Source organism: Perca fluviatilis, chromosome 14, assembly GCF_010015445.1.
Source record: "Perca fluviatilis chromosome 14, GENO_Pfluv_1.0, whole genome shotgun sequence".
In the NCBI taxonomy this organism is placed as follows: Eukaryota; Metazoa; Chordata; class Actinopteri; order Perciformes; family Percidae; genus Perca; species Perca fluviatilis.
The window spans coordinates 3,393,974-3,410,932 of NC_053125.1; the positions used below are offsets into that span (position 1 = coordinate 3,393,974).

Consider the following 16,959-nt stretch of genomic DNA (forward strand, 5'->3'; position numbering starts at 1 on the left):
GGTGCTTTGCATTGACTATTTATGGTTAAAAATGGGCGTGTACACGGCAGGATAAGAGGCTGATTCACGTATGCACACTTGTGGGTAATCTGTGATTTATAAAGGGAACAATGCTTACAGATGTGCGTATGCACATTTTATAAATCTTTTTTTTTTTTCTTTGGGCGTACGCCATTTTTGGCTTTTGGCCGTATGTACACTTTTAGTAAGGCTCCTATGCACAGTTTTATAAATGAGACCCCAGAGCTGTCAATCCAAACTCCCATAAGTGCCAGGAAGCCTGAAAGATGCAGAGACACGGTGAGTGCCCCGAACAAAGCGGCTCAAAAGTAGGCCAAGGAAGACAAGACAGCAAGCATTTTTACTTTTCTCTGTTAATCTCTGCCTTTGTTGTTTTTTCACATAGAACCGGGCTGTTAAAGTTAACTGACGTTATAGAGGTCTGCTAAAACAAGCGCTTAAGTTAGTTAATGTTAATTTCAGCTATCGGAGGTCACATTAAGCTGTGACAGACAACGGCAGAGGGAAACAGATCTGGGGTGTGAAGCGTCTGGCGCAGGTGCATTTAGGGCATGTACAAATCCACTTTTGCGCATGGTTCAAAAGGGTTGTACATAGTGTCTTAATTAATCATAGGCGTGTTTTGGGCATAACATGCAATAATCCAATCAGAATGTCATGTCCTATTCCCTTTAAAAGCCAGGCGTGTTTTATACTTCGAAATGTGTGTATTCTTTCTGTGTTTTCGTCTTACACAGAGACTTCCTTGTTTTGGCTTGTAAGAAACCTGGGAAAGCAGCATATCCCCATGTTCAGAATTCCATTAGCTATACAAACTTTCAGTCATCAGCACAACCGGTTGCTATTGGCTGGGTCTGTACACAAAAGAAGAGGGGTGTGCACCTTCTTTCACCACAGGCACTTATTGGCTATTGTAGGCTGTGGACCAGACAGGGAAGCTCCTATTGGTTCAAGTGATGTGTCAATCAAAACGTCTCAGTGTAGCTGTGATTTTGATACTGAAAATCGGCAGATGATGCAAACAGGATTTACTCCAGGGAATACAGTGGAATATTGCTGTGAAATTTGAAATTTAAAAACAGCTGTCTGTGTCATAATGTGTTTGGATTAAATATTTTTCTGGATTTGATCGCCTGGACCTTTTGTCAATGTAACAAGATCCTTTGGTCAGAATATTATCAATCAGTGGATTACAATGGTTAGTTTTCTAAATTTTTTAATTGTTTTTTGCTCTGACAGAGGTGGTGATTGTGCCTGCTGTTGTGATTGTATCTTGAAATAGTTTGCATCAGTTTGCATCAGTCGAATCACAAGTTGTAGCTTTTCCAAAGATGTGTTCAATCAAATATGTATCCATGTCCGGATAAGCAATATCCGGCCACTGTGTTGGGGTCGCAGTGTGTTGGGTCACACTGTATTTTAAGTTACACTGTGTTGGGGGTAACGCGTTACAAAGTAACGCATTACTGTAATTGGATTACATTTGTCTGTAACACAGTAATGTAACGTATCACTGTTAACTCAGTAATCACATTATAGTTACTTATCAAATAATTATTGCGTTACTGGTTCTTCAACTATCTGCTTAAGGGGAGGAGAGAATAACAAATCTAACGTCCGTTTGAGCCACCATAACACTCCGCTTAAGATGTCTTTTGAGGGGTGGAGGTATGAAAAATGTATTGTAAATTGTCGCCCGGTCACAAACACCTCTCCACCGATCGAACAAGACATCCGATCGAAGGTAGTTGCTATAGTCCCCCGGACCCTGAGTGACGCCGAGGCTGATGAAAAGAGCGTGTTGCCGACACCTGCCAAGCAACCAACAGCAGGTAAACAAAGCAGAGATAAGTGGGCTCGTGGCAGCAGACATAGTGGAGGAACTGTTGCCCCGTTTTCAATAGTGGAATCGCTGTCTTTCTGAAACCTACTTGGCAAAATACAGATAATGAAGAGCGGACGGCCGCCAGTACTTCTTGACAAATTTTGTGCTGATGTTCACAATTTTGTTGTCAGCTCTGTGGTATTAAAGATCATACAAGAAAGATATTGTGTATGTCCTCATTTTAATAAGGGTTTGTATTGATCTGGGCATACATGAGGTTTAACTTTATATTATTTGGAAAGTAAGTTATAATTCATCTCTGGTGATGTTATGGAGTAGCAGCAGTGTGGCATTACTTTTTTTAAGTAGCTAACTAGTAATGTGTAATCTATTACTTTTTTTGAGTTTCTACCCCAACACTGTCTTAGGTCATACTGTGTTGGGTCACATTGTGTTGGGTTGCACCGTGTTGGGTCACATTGTGTTGGGTCGTACTGTGTTGGGTCACATTGGCCTTCATTTACGAAACGAACGTACGAAAGAAAACAAGCCTGAAAACAGCGTACGGTCATTTCCACGCAAAGCTCGGCATTATCAATATGGACGGGAGCGGAGGTTACGATCAAATCTCACGTCAAGTTTAAACTTGTGTACGCAAGTTTAAACATGTTTACAGTTTTCGAGTCAATGTGGACTTGTGGTGCAGCATAAAATCAGTTTAACAGGAGAAGTCATCAGGTGATCACTTAATCGGCAATGGCAGATCTGGCTCTTTTAGAAGACCTCTATGCGCCGGTACAACAGTGCACACGTACACACACGGGCCACAGTGGAGTGCAGCATCAAATTGATTAAGGGCAGATGACTCTGTCTTGGAGCTATACTAAGGAGACAGGATATTATTCCTTTTTTGTCAGCAAGGAGTCTAGCATGGAGCGGATAGCAGTAATTTCCTTCAATTTAGCTGCTGTAGGTTTCTTGACATATTCCCTCTTCGATATCTCAACCTTTTTTTCCAGTAAAGTTTGTTGTTCCATATTTTTGCGTCTTTTGGTAGCCGTATAGGAAATAATCAACCCCCTGGCATAGGCCTTGGAAGTCTCCCAGAGCAGAGATGAATTATTAACAGAGGGGGAGTTACTGGCGAGGAAATGCCTAAATTCTGTAGTGAAGTAAGATATGAATTTGTGATCTTTCAGAATTGAGGTGTCCATTCTCCAACTCTTGGGTTTCTTAGAGAGATTTTTAAACATAACGTCCATATATACACTGCTGCGTGGTCTGATAATAATGTTTCCAATTGTGAGGATTAGAAAAAAAGGTGAATTCCTTGTCTGCAGGGTGAAGTGACCTCCAAACGTCCACATATCCAAAGTCCTCGCAGAGACTTAGTTTGGACTGTTTTGATAGGGATAAAGCACCTGAAGGAAACTTGTCCATCAAAGGATTCATAAGGCAATTAAAGTCACCTCCTACAATAGTGCTCTCCACCGCAAGATCAGATACCTTGGCAAATGCATCCATCAAAAACTCAAGGGGATGACATGGAGGACAGTAGACATTTAAGAGAGCAAATTCCTCCCCATGTAAGGAGGCTAAAATAAGTACAAACCGTCCATATTTATCTTTAATAAATTTTCACACATTAACTGGTAAAGTTTTCCTAACAAGTATTGCCACCCCTCTGCTTTGGGTGGTAAAAGATGAAAAATAGACTTGACCAAAGCCGCACTGTTGCAACTTTACATGCTTCTCGTCGTTCAGATGTGTTTCTCGCAACATAGCAATATCAATCTTTTCCTTTTTCAAAGATGATAATATTTTATGACAAGGATTCCCTTAATATTCCAAGTGCACAGCCTCAATGTGTCACAAGGCATTACATTTTTGTTTTAAAGATTTAAGCTCCCAAATGTATCATAATCTCTATGTATATTTTGTACCTGATTGTAACCCAGCTGAAAAACAAAAAACAGACAACACAGATAACAGACGTGCCAACAGCACTGAGGGAGGAAACTTCCCCACGCGATAACCAGGGGAATTTAAATACCATAAACTTCTCCATAACTAGACACTAACTTGATTAACCTCTCTTACAGCTCCGAGCTCAAATGACGCCACGTGAGTAATATTAATATCCATCCTTGAGCAAAGACGAGCAGACCCCCCCTCCAAAAAAAAACAAAAACTCCACAAGCACACAATAAAACGCTCTCTGGAATATTGATTTACACATCACTCGTGCTCACCATAAACAAAGGACGGTGGGGCAAAGGTTGTCACATGAAATTGTTCAGTTGTGAGCCATCATCCTTAACCTCAGAGATATATGATCCGCCCAAAAATAAACTAAGTTCAAAGCAACGTTTAAATCCAGATAGATATGAACAGTTAAACAAACCGGTGGGCGACTCAGGTGCAGCTCAGCTGAGAGTATCAACAAAGGCCCTGGCTTTAGCGGGGGAGTCAAAGCTCCTGGCTACCCCACCGTGGACTATTTTCAGTGTGGCCGGGTAAAGCATCATGTATTTAGCCCCAATGTCCCGCAGACGTTTCTTCACATCCTCAAATCCTTTTCACTTGCGCAGAACCGTGGCTGACAGATCCTGGAAAAACATGATACTGGACCAACACCCTCGGTTTGTCAGCAAAGTTGTGAAACCTGATTAGGACAGATCGTGGTCACTGGTTCGGTCCCAGCTTGGAGCTAGGGTACGGTGAGCTCTTTGAATTTTGACGCGGGCGGCTTTCGTCTCCAGCCTGAGCAGGTTGGGTATCCAGCTCTCGAAAAACTACGTCTGGTTACTCACCTCCGCATCTTCTGGTAAACCAATAACACAACATTTTTTTCTCCTGCTTCTGTTCTCGAGGTCATCGATATGTTCAGCCGTGCTTTGTATTTGGTTTTCAAGCATCCAAACCCGCGTCTCCACTAGTGATGCACCGAAATGAAAATTCTTGGCCGAAACCGAAAACCGAAAAAAGAGGAAACCAAGACCGAAAACCGAAACCGAAACACCGAAAGAAATTAAGCCAATTATTAGTACCATTGCATTTATGGCTATGACTGTGTACTAACTTTACTAAAATCAAGGCATTGCAATTGTATAAATTAATATTAAAGTTTAATTAAAAAAATATCTAGCAGAAATATGGCTACAATCTGATAGTCACATACAGTATACAGTAGCCTAAGAACAGAATAGCTTACCTATTGTTATTATTATTATTATTATTAATTGAGGCACTTTCTTGCAGGATTTCACTGAACATATCAGACAACGAGGGTGCATGCCCCTCATCTGGTGCAGCGAGACAAGTCTTTTTTTCTGCGCTCTGATCTCCTGGGGCTGCTCGTCGTCTCCGCCTCCGCGGGTTCTCCCGCATCCATCGCGCCTGGATCATTTCGTCGCCCTGCTTTATTTCCGCATCCAAGTAATGGTCTTTATAACGCGGATCAAGTACAGTCGCGATGAAGTGCAGAGGATCCGAACAGATCTCACTGAAACGTGTGCTGACAGACTCTAAGAGCGTACTTTTCATTGTTTTCACTCCGTGGTCCGTCTCAACCTCTTTGCTTAGGAGACGCTTTGCAGGTGGAACGGATCAGGTACTGACACACGTGCAGGTCGCGTTTTCTGTTTGCGTCATCACAACATTTTCGGCCGTATTGTTTCGGTGATAAAGGTATTTCGGCCGAAAATTTTCGGTGGCCGAATATTCGGTGCATCCCTAGTCTCCACCATCTCTGAGGTGTGTTCTGCCGCAGCTATCCTATTCTCAGCCTCGGTGGTCCTCTCCTCAATCTTTTGCAGCTGCTGGGCGTGGGCCTGTATGGTTTAGGATAGTGGCCCCAGCTTTTCATCAACCACCCTGGTTATGTTTGCCATCATTTCCTGAATAGTTTGGCGAAAAGCTGGGCCAAGGGCGTCCTCAGTGTTGGCTAGTAGCGGGTGTTGCTCTTCCTCCACAGGGGGGAAGTCAGGCGAGCTAGCAGTATTTTCTGGTCTGCTCGTCTTGGACGATTTTCTGCTCTCTTTTGGTGGCATCTTGTCTTGACATCTCAGAAAATACTCATCAATACTCACATTAAAATACATGACACAAAGATTGTCGCAAATGCTGAATTGGGCGGAATTATGTAGGAAATATCAGTGCGGTGGTGCGGAGCTCAGAACAAGTGAACCACTCTCTACGCCGCCATTTTGGTTCCCCTTATTCCTCGCTTTTAAAAGGTATATTGTTATGTTTGGCAATAATATTCAATACAGGAAATATGACGATGCACAACAGTTTTATTTATTCTTCAGGTTTTTGTCTCTCTTTTAAAGTGTCGTTAATGGCCACAAGTGAACGATTTATTTCTGCCATTGACCGACCTATTTCGGCTTGTTTTTCCAGCCCCTCTGCAGTTTGTTTGCCAAAAATAAAAGAAGCTCAACCAGTGTTGGAGACAGAATTTAAACACTGCAGTGGCATTGGTTTCCTTTCTAACTAAACATAACAGCATTACTAACTTGTCTGTTAGCTCTGAGATAGAGAGGTACCAATCGATGGGCCGATTTTCAGCTTGATCAGCCATCACCTGTAACCGGCCAATAAGGCTTGGATATAGCCAATTCTGTGCCAGTCAAATGTACATGCAAATTAAACTTGTGTACATCATTTAGCAAAGCTCGGCATTTATCAATATGGATGGGAGCGGAGGTTACGATCAAATCTCACGTCAAGTTTAAACATGTTTATGCAAGGTTTCGAGTCAGTGTGGACTTGCGGTGCAGTATATAGTCAGTTTAACAGGAGAAGAAGAAGTCTCAGTTAAACACTTATCGTTAATGGCAGATCTGGCTCTTTTAGAAGACCTCTATGCGCTGGTACAACAGATCACACGTACGCACACGGGCCACGGTGGAGCGCTTCATTGGGTTGATTAAGGGCAGATGGCTCTGTCTTGCATCAGCAGGGGGGACCTACTATACACCCCAGAAAAAGTCTGCAACATTGTCTTAGCCTGTGGGGTTCTGCACAACATCGCAACAGGGTGCCATAAATGTAGTGATGGAGCCAGATGACCCGATGCCCAGAGAGCAGTGTCCAACACAGCCCCAACTGGGGCTATACCAAGGAGACACGATATTATTCCTCGCTTTTAAACGGTATAGTGTTATGTTTGGCAATGATATTCAGTATAGGAAACATGACGATGCACAACATTTCTATTTATTCTTCAGGTTTTCGTTTTTCTTTTAAAGTGTCGTTAATGGCCACAAGTGAACGATTTATTTCTGCCTTTGACCAACATATTTCGGCTTGTTTTTGGTGGTCCAGCACGGGGGGGCGGAGGACACACGCTCCCCTTCACACCTCACAGTTGCCTGGCTCTGACTCATGAAAAAAACTTGAGTAAAATAAAAGACACTGCATAAACTCCGCTACTGTGTTTATTTAAATATAGGTACACCTACATGTAGGCCTAAGAGATTGCAATATAATCCTGTATATTACTATTAGGACTGTACATATAAAAATTTATAATATATAAATTTAAGCTGGAGTCCGGTTTACTAAGGCAACACTGTTGACTGTATCAGTGATCTCTTTCCATTCCGCATTCTTTCTACAGCCTTTAATTACAGTTTTCAGGCTGCCAAATAGTACACACGTTAGTGCAAATGAAACTGAGATATCAGGGTTTCAATCTCCACCTCTTGAAAGTGCTGCTTCTTAGCCGGATTACGTCTTACCATGTCATAAACTGTAGGAGCGAGGCCTCAAAACGAGACTATATTGTGGCGTGATATTTAAATTGCGATTGTTTCCGGCCGCTGCATTTATCAATGTACTACCATTCTTACGCTCTGATTGGTGTGATACAAACGTTTCATGAATCACGTGAAGCCTGTCGTAAGAGGGTTTCTGCGCTCATATCTGCGCTGGTTTCTACGTTAGGTTGATAAATGAGGGCCACTGTGTTGGGTCACACTCAGGCAAGGTTGCAAAATAATTATTAGACATGTCAATACAACAAATGTTTGTTTAACAATAAAAATGCATACAAACTTCAAAATTATAATCCAAATGCACGTCACATTGCATATCTATAGGATCTTCCATTTTCTATCCACCAAAAAGGGGCATGGTCTTGACGTTATGCAAAGTAACCGACCGTATGTGGCGGTCCGGTGAATAGGCCATTCCCCTTTCTGCTTTAGTCCTCTTTGTTTGGCAGGCAGTAAAGAATTAAAATATTACATGTTTTTCAGTTGCACACTAAATAATGAGAACTTGGACTTGACTTTGTTTTGGACTGCTTTTGCATTTCATTAAAGAAAAAAATAGCAGAGGAAATTCTAAATATATAATAGCCCAAAAGTGGTCAAATGTCAACATATGGTGTTGAGGTTTGTCAAAAACTATTGATTTTTTTTTTTTAATTTCTCACTGTTTTTCTCTACTTCCTCCCAGTCAGAGCAACCCAGTCCAGCCAGTTCCAGCTCCAGTTCAGGCTTTGCTCCCACACACCACAAACGACAAGGTAATTATCTGGAACATACAAACATTTCAGCTGAACTTTTGTTGAATGTCTTTTTCAGTCAGAAATGATGTGTATAATGGTCCAGTGTAGCTCATATGAAGTACCTGGTAGTTTCAGTCTAACTTTGAGTCTAGTTTGTTTGCCAGAAATAAAAGAAGCTCAACCAGTGTTGGGGACAGAATTTAAACACTGCACTGGCATTGATTTCCTTTCTAATTAAACATAACTGCATTATTATCTCGTCACCGATGGATCGGCCGATTTTCAGCTTGATCAGCCATCACCGGTTACCGGCCAATTGGGCTCGGATAGAGACAATTCTGTGCCAGTCAAATGTACATGCACAGTACATGCATTGTGCGCACAGTGTTGACAACTTGGCGACTTTCTTGCTAGATTTAGCAACTTATTCAGACAATGAGGGAAAAAGAGAGAACAATTATTTAAATATATTATATTGTAGTTCATTCCCATGCTTGCTGCTCAGAGTAATGGCAGTGAGCGGCTCCTCTGCCAACACTGGAGGGTCTCTTGGTCTCTCCCTCGCCTCAGTAAGTGTCGGTGGGTGTGAGGCAGGCTAGAGGATGCTGCTTGCTGTAGGAGTTGGACTGAAAATAATACACACACCTTTACATTCTTGATTCATAAATAGTTTTGTATAAATAAATAGATAAATACATAGTTTTAGACAGATAATAAAAAGTTGACTCCCTGTAGCCTAATACACAGAATAGCCTAATCTTTTCTCTGATTCTTCTCTTTACTGCACTTCATTTTTAGTTAGAGGTTTGTAAAAAAAGTAGTCTGTCCGTCGCTCAGCACTATGTCACGTTTCCTGCTCTGATTGGTTGTAGTTCTATTCAATTGCGCCCAGTGAGTGAGGTTTGAGTGTGGTTATAGCTGTGAACGTAGCAGAGCAGTGTCTGTACAGTTTAGGCTGTTTGACGGTGAATAAAGAATAAATGCAACAACTCCTCAAGACTCGAGCCAAGTTCCACCTGCTGCCTTAAGTGAAGGGGATTAGCCCCGATCAGTGGCAGATGCATAACGTGACAGATATCTGGGCCTGAAGTCGAGGTGGGCCTGAATCTAGGGTGTCCCGAAATCAAAGCAGTTGTCCCATATCCAAGAAATTTTTACTAGAGCAGCAGTCTTGAGTTGCCTGATGAAATATTAAAAACTAAAATGGAATTCATTATAGATGGGTTATCATTTTCGTTGTTCAAAATACTGCTCGTTCAACTTCCAATTATGATTAACTATCTCATATTTTTGACTAGGCTAAATAAGCCAAAATATCAACAAACTATCTACTATTTTCAACATACTAGGTCATAGTTTTGACCTTAAGCAAAACATTATTTTATCTCATGTATTGTTTTCTTGTCCCTGTAGAAATGTGTTTCCTTATGTTGCATTTGAGCAGAAGAGGACCGTAAAGTGCTCTGATATTGGCGAATTTGCGTTTCTAGGATGGCGAAGGAATGTCCCGCCCTTATCCACCTCTGATTGGCTGATACCCTCTGCCTTTGTTTGTTGAATTGGTTACGTTTAGGCATGAGGAAGGAGATTGGTTAATGTTAGGGTGAGAATACCAGAGTAAGCCAAACAGAGGCAGGGTAGGGCGGGACATGGCTTCGACCTCCTAGGAAACATAAATTTGCCTCTGTTTGTGCGTCTTCTTCCGGACTGGTTTAAACCAACAGAAAGCTGATTGATGATGCATTGACCAATGAAAACACACCAACACACTTAACTTTTTAAATAGTTATCATGCTTACTTATAATTTTACTGTTTTTAACGTTATAGATAAAATACACCACATACAGTACTAATATCCATGTTTAACTATACATAGTAGTATTTTTTTTTGTAAATTTCTGATTGGGCAGGCCAGGTCAATGTGATGTTAGCGACAAGCTAAAGCGTCCAGGCTAACAGATCTAACAGAAATTCAGTGTTGACAGACTTTTTTCCAAAATGTGATGACTGTTAATCTCTGCACACAGTTGTTAGTCAAAATGATACATTTTTGAAATTTCAGATGAGTTTGTTAAACTGGTTTGTATGGAAAAGAAAGTCTTATGATATTTTGTCTTCTGTATGTGAAATGTAAAAATGCCTATCAGGAGTAATTTGATTTCATTCTCACTTCATGTATTCCATTATCAGACAGGAGGACAGGTATGATAGGTAGGACAGGAAGTATGAGAAGAGGAGGAGGAGAGGCAAGATGTCTTCAGGCATTTTAATATTATTATTATTATTATTATTATTATTGAAGCATTTTATTAAACGTAATTTGACATCTTCCACTGGATACAAATTAGTCTAAAGGCCTTCTCGTATTCTATCTTCTGGCGCCACAAAATACAAATCACACACTTTAGCAACAATGCTGGAAAAAACCCAGGGGAAACATATTGAACATGTTTTACTGTTATAGAAATATAGAATTATCAAAGCCATATTATGAGATAAAAATTTTACAAGACAAAAGTTGTAATATTTCTAGATTGCAGGGTGATTTTACGAGTAAAAGTTAAGTGTGTTATGTTTTGTTTAGTTTTTTTGTAAAAACTGACCTTTTCTCATATTGTAATTTATTTTGGCCATACTATTTGGTTGTAGAGAGCTACATGAATCACATGGCTGGTTTAAACACATTTTCAGTGTAACCCACTTATCAAAACCACTTACTTCAAAGTGAAAATAAAGGCAAGCGATATTTTGCTGTACATCTCTGACCTTGAGGACTCTGTTCCAAAACTTCTTGAGATCTTCAACAAATTTGGCTCAATCTCCAGCTATAAAATTAATTGGAATAAATCTAATCTTCTTCTATTGAACAGCAGACAAGTGACATCAGCTGTTAGTGGTACAATACCAACCCAAAGCAAAATTACATATTTGGTCATCACCATTCACACATCACTACAGCGAGTTGTCCAGGACAACTATGAAACTATATTAAGTAGTGTTCAAAGGGATCTGGCCAATTGGTCGCTACGGTCCAGGATTGCTGTTGTTAAAATGAACATAGTTCCTCGTGGGAATTTCTTAAGTGCAATGATCCCCTTACCCCCACCAATAAATTTCTGGAAGAAACTTGGACCGTAATTCGGCAGTATACAGTGCCTTGCGAAAGTATTCGGCCCCCTTGAACTTTTCGACCTTTTGCCACATTTCAGGCTTCAAACATAAAGATATAAAACTGTAATTTTTTGTGAAGAATCAACAACAAGTGGGACACAATCATGAAGTGGAACGAAATTTATTGGATATTTCAAACTTTTTTAAGAAATAAAAAACTGAAAAATTGGGCGTGCAAAATTATTCAGCCCCTTTACTTTCAGTGCAGCAAACTCTCTCCAGAAGTTCAGTGAGGATCTCTGAATAATCCAATGTTGACCTAAATGACTAATGATGATAAATAGAATCCAGCTGTGTGTAATCAAGTCTCCGTATAAATGCACCTGCTCTGTGATAGTCTCAGAGGTCCGTGTAAAGCGCAGAGAGCATCATGAAGAACAAGGAACACACCAGGCAGGTCCGAGATACTGTTGTGGAGAAGTTTAAAGCCGGATTTGGAAACAAAAAGATTTCCCAAGCTTTAAACATCCCAAGGAGCACTGTGCAAGCGATAATATTGAAATGGAAGGAGTATCAGACCACTGCAAATCTACGAAGACCCGGCCATCCCTCTAAACTTTCAGCTCATACAATGAGAAGACTGATCAGAGATGCAGCCAAGAGGCCCATGATCACTCTGGATGAACTGCAGAGATCTACAGCTGAGGTGGGAGACTCTGTCCATAGGACAACAATCAGTCGTATACTGCACAAATCTGGCCTTTATGGAAGAGTGGCAAGAAGAAAGCCATTTCTTAAAGATATCCATAAAAAGTGTCGTTTAAAGTTTGCCAAAAGCCACCTGGGAGACACACCAAACATGTGGAAGAAGGTGCTGTGGTCAGATGAAACCAAAATCGAACATTTTGGCAACAATGCAAAACGTTATGTTTGGCGTAAAAGCAACGCAGCTCATCACCCTGAACACACCATCCCCACTGTCAAACATGGTGGTGGCAGCATCATGGTTTGGGCCTGCTTTTCTTCAGCAGGGACAGGGAAGATGGTTAAAATTGATGGGAAGATGGATGGAGCCAAATACAGGACCATTCTGGAAGAAAACCTGATGGAGTCTGCAAAAGACCTGAGACTGGGACGGAGATTTGTCTTCCAACAAGACAATGATCCAAAACATAAAGCAAAATCTACAATGGAATGGTTCACAAATAAACATATCCAGGTGTTAGACTGGCCAAGTCAAAGTCCAGACCTGAATCCAATCGAGAATCTGTGGAAAGAACTGAAAACTGCTGTTCACAAACGCTCTCCATCCAACCTCACTGAGCTCGAGCTGTTTTGCAAGGAGGAATGGGCAAAAATGTCAGTCTCTCGATGTGCAAAACTGATGGAGACATACCCCAAGCGACTTACAGCTGTAATCGCGCCAAAAGGTGGCGCTACAAAGTATTAACTTAAGGGGGCTGAATAATTTTGCACGCCCAATATTTCAGTTTTTTATTTGTTTAAAAGGTTTGAAATATCCAATAAATTTCGTTCCACTTCATGATTGTGTCCCACTTGTTGTTGATTCTTCACAAAAAATTACAGTTTTATATCTTTATGTTTGAGGCCTGAAATGTGGCAAAAGGTCGAAAAGTTCAAGGGGGCCGAATACTTTTGCAAGGCACTGTATTTGGAATAATAAACAACCTAGGCTAAAATACTCCAATATGGCACAATGCACACTTAATGTCTGGTAACAAACCCTTTGCTTGTAACCAGTGGAGTGACAGCAGGGCTCGACATTAACTTTTTGAGGCACTTGTCCTGTGGACAAGTACATTTACGTTTCACTTGTCCATGCACAAAAGTCACTTGTCCGGGTAAAGATTTATCATTTTAAAATGTTGTTGTGTTTTGCTAATGCAGAATTCGAACATACCGTTGAAAGCATCCAAACGCTATCAACATTAATAAAATTCAGTTGAAACCGTAGAAACAAACGTGTCCCAACAACAGATTTCCCCTTCAACAAGTAATAAGGATCTCCAGACTCCATAATACAAAGTAATACGTTTCACACCGGTGTGCAGTGTATCACCAGAGGTAGTGGTGACTTGAATTTATACTATATCTCTAAAATAATTTTGTAGACATAACACTGGATTTAGCCACCAAAATGTTGGTGTTAACGTTTTTTTTTTTCTTTCTACAATTTCATTTTCTACCCGGCAGAGGCTGATTTACCAAGGGATCCTTTAAAAGGTGTAGCTACTTTACAGTTGATTATTACCTGATATTTAATCCGGCGAGTTGCGGAGCTGAGGTTTTACAATAACTGACGGAAAAAGAGCAACGGAGTAGTAACGTTACGAGGCAGAGAGCCAGCCGCTAAATGAGTCAAATTAACTTCATGCTTCATCCACACAAAGCACATTGCTATCGCCACAAGTGACTGCTTTATTCGGCTTGTTTTCTCTGAACGATGTGGCGACGGGGTAACGTTAAGGCGGAGTTAGCAAGCTAACGTTAGCAAACTAACACCAGCTGGTTGGCTTGCTGGTTCTGCCATGCTTTTATGCTGCATCGCTTACAGAGAGTGAGCTGAACAGCTAGCTAGCTGGCTCCCCCCTCACTCACTTTGTATAAAACGGTGGTTGGCGTATTTTCTAGACATAGTTATGCTTGAGCTCTCTACAGCAAGGATTAACAAAGCCAAATCAGGAACTGTCAACCTATGGAAAAACACTGCAGAACAAATATCAGACCTAATGACCTCAGCGCCACAATAACTAGAGGAGAGTGATTAGGCAAGGTGTGATTTCTGTTTGTTTTGTTTTCCTCGAGACCGCAGGGGGTGGGGGGTTGGTGAGGGATTTTGTTCCTGTTCAATCTGTTTCTTTGTTCTGTATGTTTAAAGAGACAATAAAATATTGATCTAAAAAGAAACTAAAGACAAGCATTGATAATATTATCCTAACAGTCAGTTATATTGCAGAGCAACATCCTTGTTCAGCTTTGACTTTTTTACTTTCAAACAATTAGTTTATATCATCAGGTTAAACCTGCCATATGTTGAAAACCCGTTTGTGTATTCTGGTTCCTCTTTGGAATCTGTAGCCGCTGCAACCCCCACATCTGAGCAGTGAAAATATACAGTGATTGTTAATAAAACTTGATACAAAAATAGTTTAAAATGCTCTAGAAGTCATTTAGGACTGAAAATAGTCAGGGGCCAGGTGGGTCTAGAATACATTGTTTGGTCCCGAATATGTGACATATCTTTACATTTTTGAGGCTTTCTTTTCTTGAGGGTGACCTCTGCTTGTGTGTTTGTAATTTTCTCTGGATGCAGTGGTGGACTTCATCATCAGGAAAAGGGTGGCTATTCCTGCCACCACCCACACAGGTAACAGTTCCTGGTAGGCCCCCACACCCTTTTCACATCAGCATTATTTTTCCAGGTCATGTATATGCATGAAAGGTCATGCATCTGTCAGCAGTCATTTTAGTAGGGTTTGGTATTATATCATGCATACCATACACCCATCACTGCTGATCCAGCTACATGTGTACATCTGTCCCCCTGCACTCTCGTGTCTACGTGTGGAAACACACTATTTATCTTTTAGGTGTGTTCATCGATTGTTGTCGACTATGATTTCTTTAGTTGATTAGTAATTTTTTTATGATTGTCCATGCTGAACTTATTTCTAAGAAACTTATGAGCACATATCTGGTAAACACAAGATTTAAAGTGATGCTTTTGCATGATTCTTGTGGAGAAACTTAGTTTTACAGATCTGTCCCTTGAAGCAAATAATCATTTAGTCGACAAAATCATGAGTGTTAAGTCGACTAAGAATTTCTTTAGTCAAGGACATCTCTAGAACACACACACTTTGTTTATTTAGATTCATCCCACACACACCGTCCTGCTTCTGCAAATACTCACTACAGCGCCAAATGTGGATTAAAATGAAATGAAAATAGTCCCCAACTAATTTTTAATGAAACTATATATTTGTGAGCCATTTTAAAGATTGACCGCCTCGGGAGGATCCGACTGATAGGGAAGAGAGGCAGAGAGACGGATTGACACTGTTGGTTTCGGTCTCTGTGGGATTTTTGACAATAAGAAAAATATAGAATAACAGCAGCTTTATCCATTTAAAAGTGAAGTGCAAATGTGTCCTGGGACTACCTGGGATCAAACCCTCAGCAGTTCTGCAGCCACAAGCTCCACTGGACCATCCCTTCGCCTCACAGCATGGCCCACTGCCTTAAGCATGTTTCTACTTGTTTTACTTTGAAATTCCAATGCGTTCTCTGTGCCCCCCCTCCACACACACACAGTGCTGGGCCCGCTGCAGTCAGTCATGCAGGATCTGCACTCAGACGACAACGATGAAGATTCAGACGACGACAATGACCATGACATGGACTCTGACGGGGAGCGGCCAGCACACACACATCTTACACACCACCAACGCAGGTTAGTGAATGGTCCTCTGCAACACACATACACCGTAATCATCAACACTGGCAGCAAATACTCACAAATGGATCACAAAACTCTTTTTAGCCTGTTTTAGCTCATTGTTTTGGTTGTACCATCTCAGCTCAGTGAAAAAGCCTTTGTGATAACCGACCTGCTCAGCAGCAAACAGCAGACACACAGTTATACCTCTTTCACACCACTGACCAGGTTTGGGCCCTGATTATATGACCAAGGTTCAACCTTCTTTTTCTAGCAGTTCTAGTTAGAGGTCCGAGCCCAAGGCTGTAGGACCCGCGGTAGCAAAAACCTTGAGATTGTTGTTCAACATCCCACTACGATGCTCCGTACCAAATTTGGCGATTAGGGGGCGCTATAATCAACGATTATGCGTTTTGGCCGATAACTCAATGCATGCAAATGGGATATTTGCGATTGATTGCAATTTCTCTGCCATAGTAATTGCTATCAACACGAAACTTGTGATGCTCTGTACCAAATTTGCCGAAGATTGGCCATTAGTGGACGCTATAATCAATGTAGATGAGTTTTGGCCCTTTTACTCAAGCAAGTTAATGGGATATTAGCAACGTACCACAGACCTTGCGGCTCAAACATCTTGATACTTTCTGATGCTCAAAACAAGTTTCAATAGCAACAGCAAAATAACCTGTTTGGCAATGGCAGAGATTAGGCAAATTTTTCATGGGCACAATCCACATACTCAGCGATGCTGCTCATTCCACAAATGCATGTTTCTTACAAATGGGGCACCATTTGAAAGGGAACTAAAGAGGCTTTCCAACGGTATAAGATGTATTGCCCAAAAGCATTGTTACCACAGAGAAATAATCGACCAAACACAAATTTCCTTACTTTTTGTGCTAAGTTTATTTCACTGGACCAGCACAATTTTCATGTAAATCAGCTGCCAAGGCTTTCGTCATCTGCCTGAGGAGAAACTCCTGTACTCGCGCTGTTGTTTATTTGGTTGCCATGACTCA

General features: G+C 41.1%; 1 protein-coding gene across 1 annotated transcript in view; it reads left to right on the forward strand.

Moving 5' to 3' along the window:
• mllt3 (MLLT3 super elongation complex subunit) overlaps positions 1-16,959 on the forward strand; it is a 177,191-nt gene that overhangs the window by 137,461 nt on the left and 22,771 nt on the right. The window contains exons 8-10 of the mRNA XM_039823322.1: positions 8,315-8,384; positions 14,813-14,866; positions 15,814-15,952. Of these exons, the coding sequence (XP_039679256.1) occupies positions 8,315-8,384; positions 14,813-14,866; positions 15,814-15,952 (263 nt within the window). The remainder of the gene's footprint in view (positions 1-8,314; positions 8,385-14,812; positions 14,867-15,813; positions 15,953-16,959) is intronic.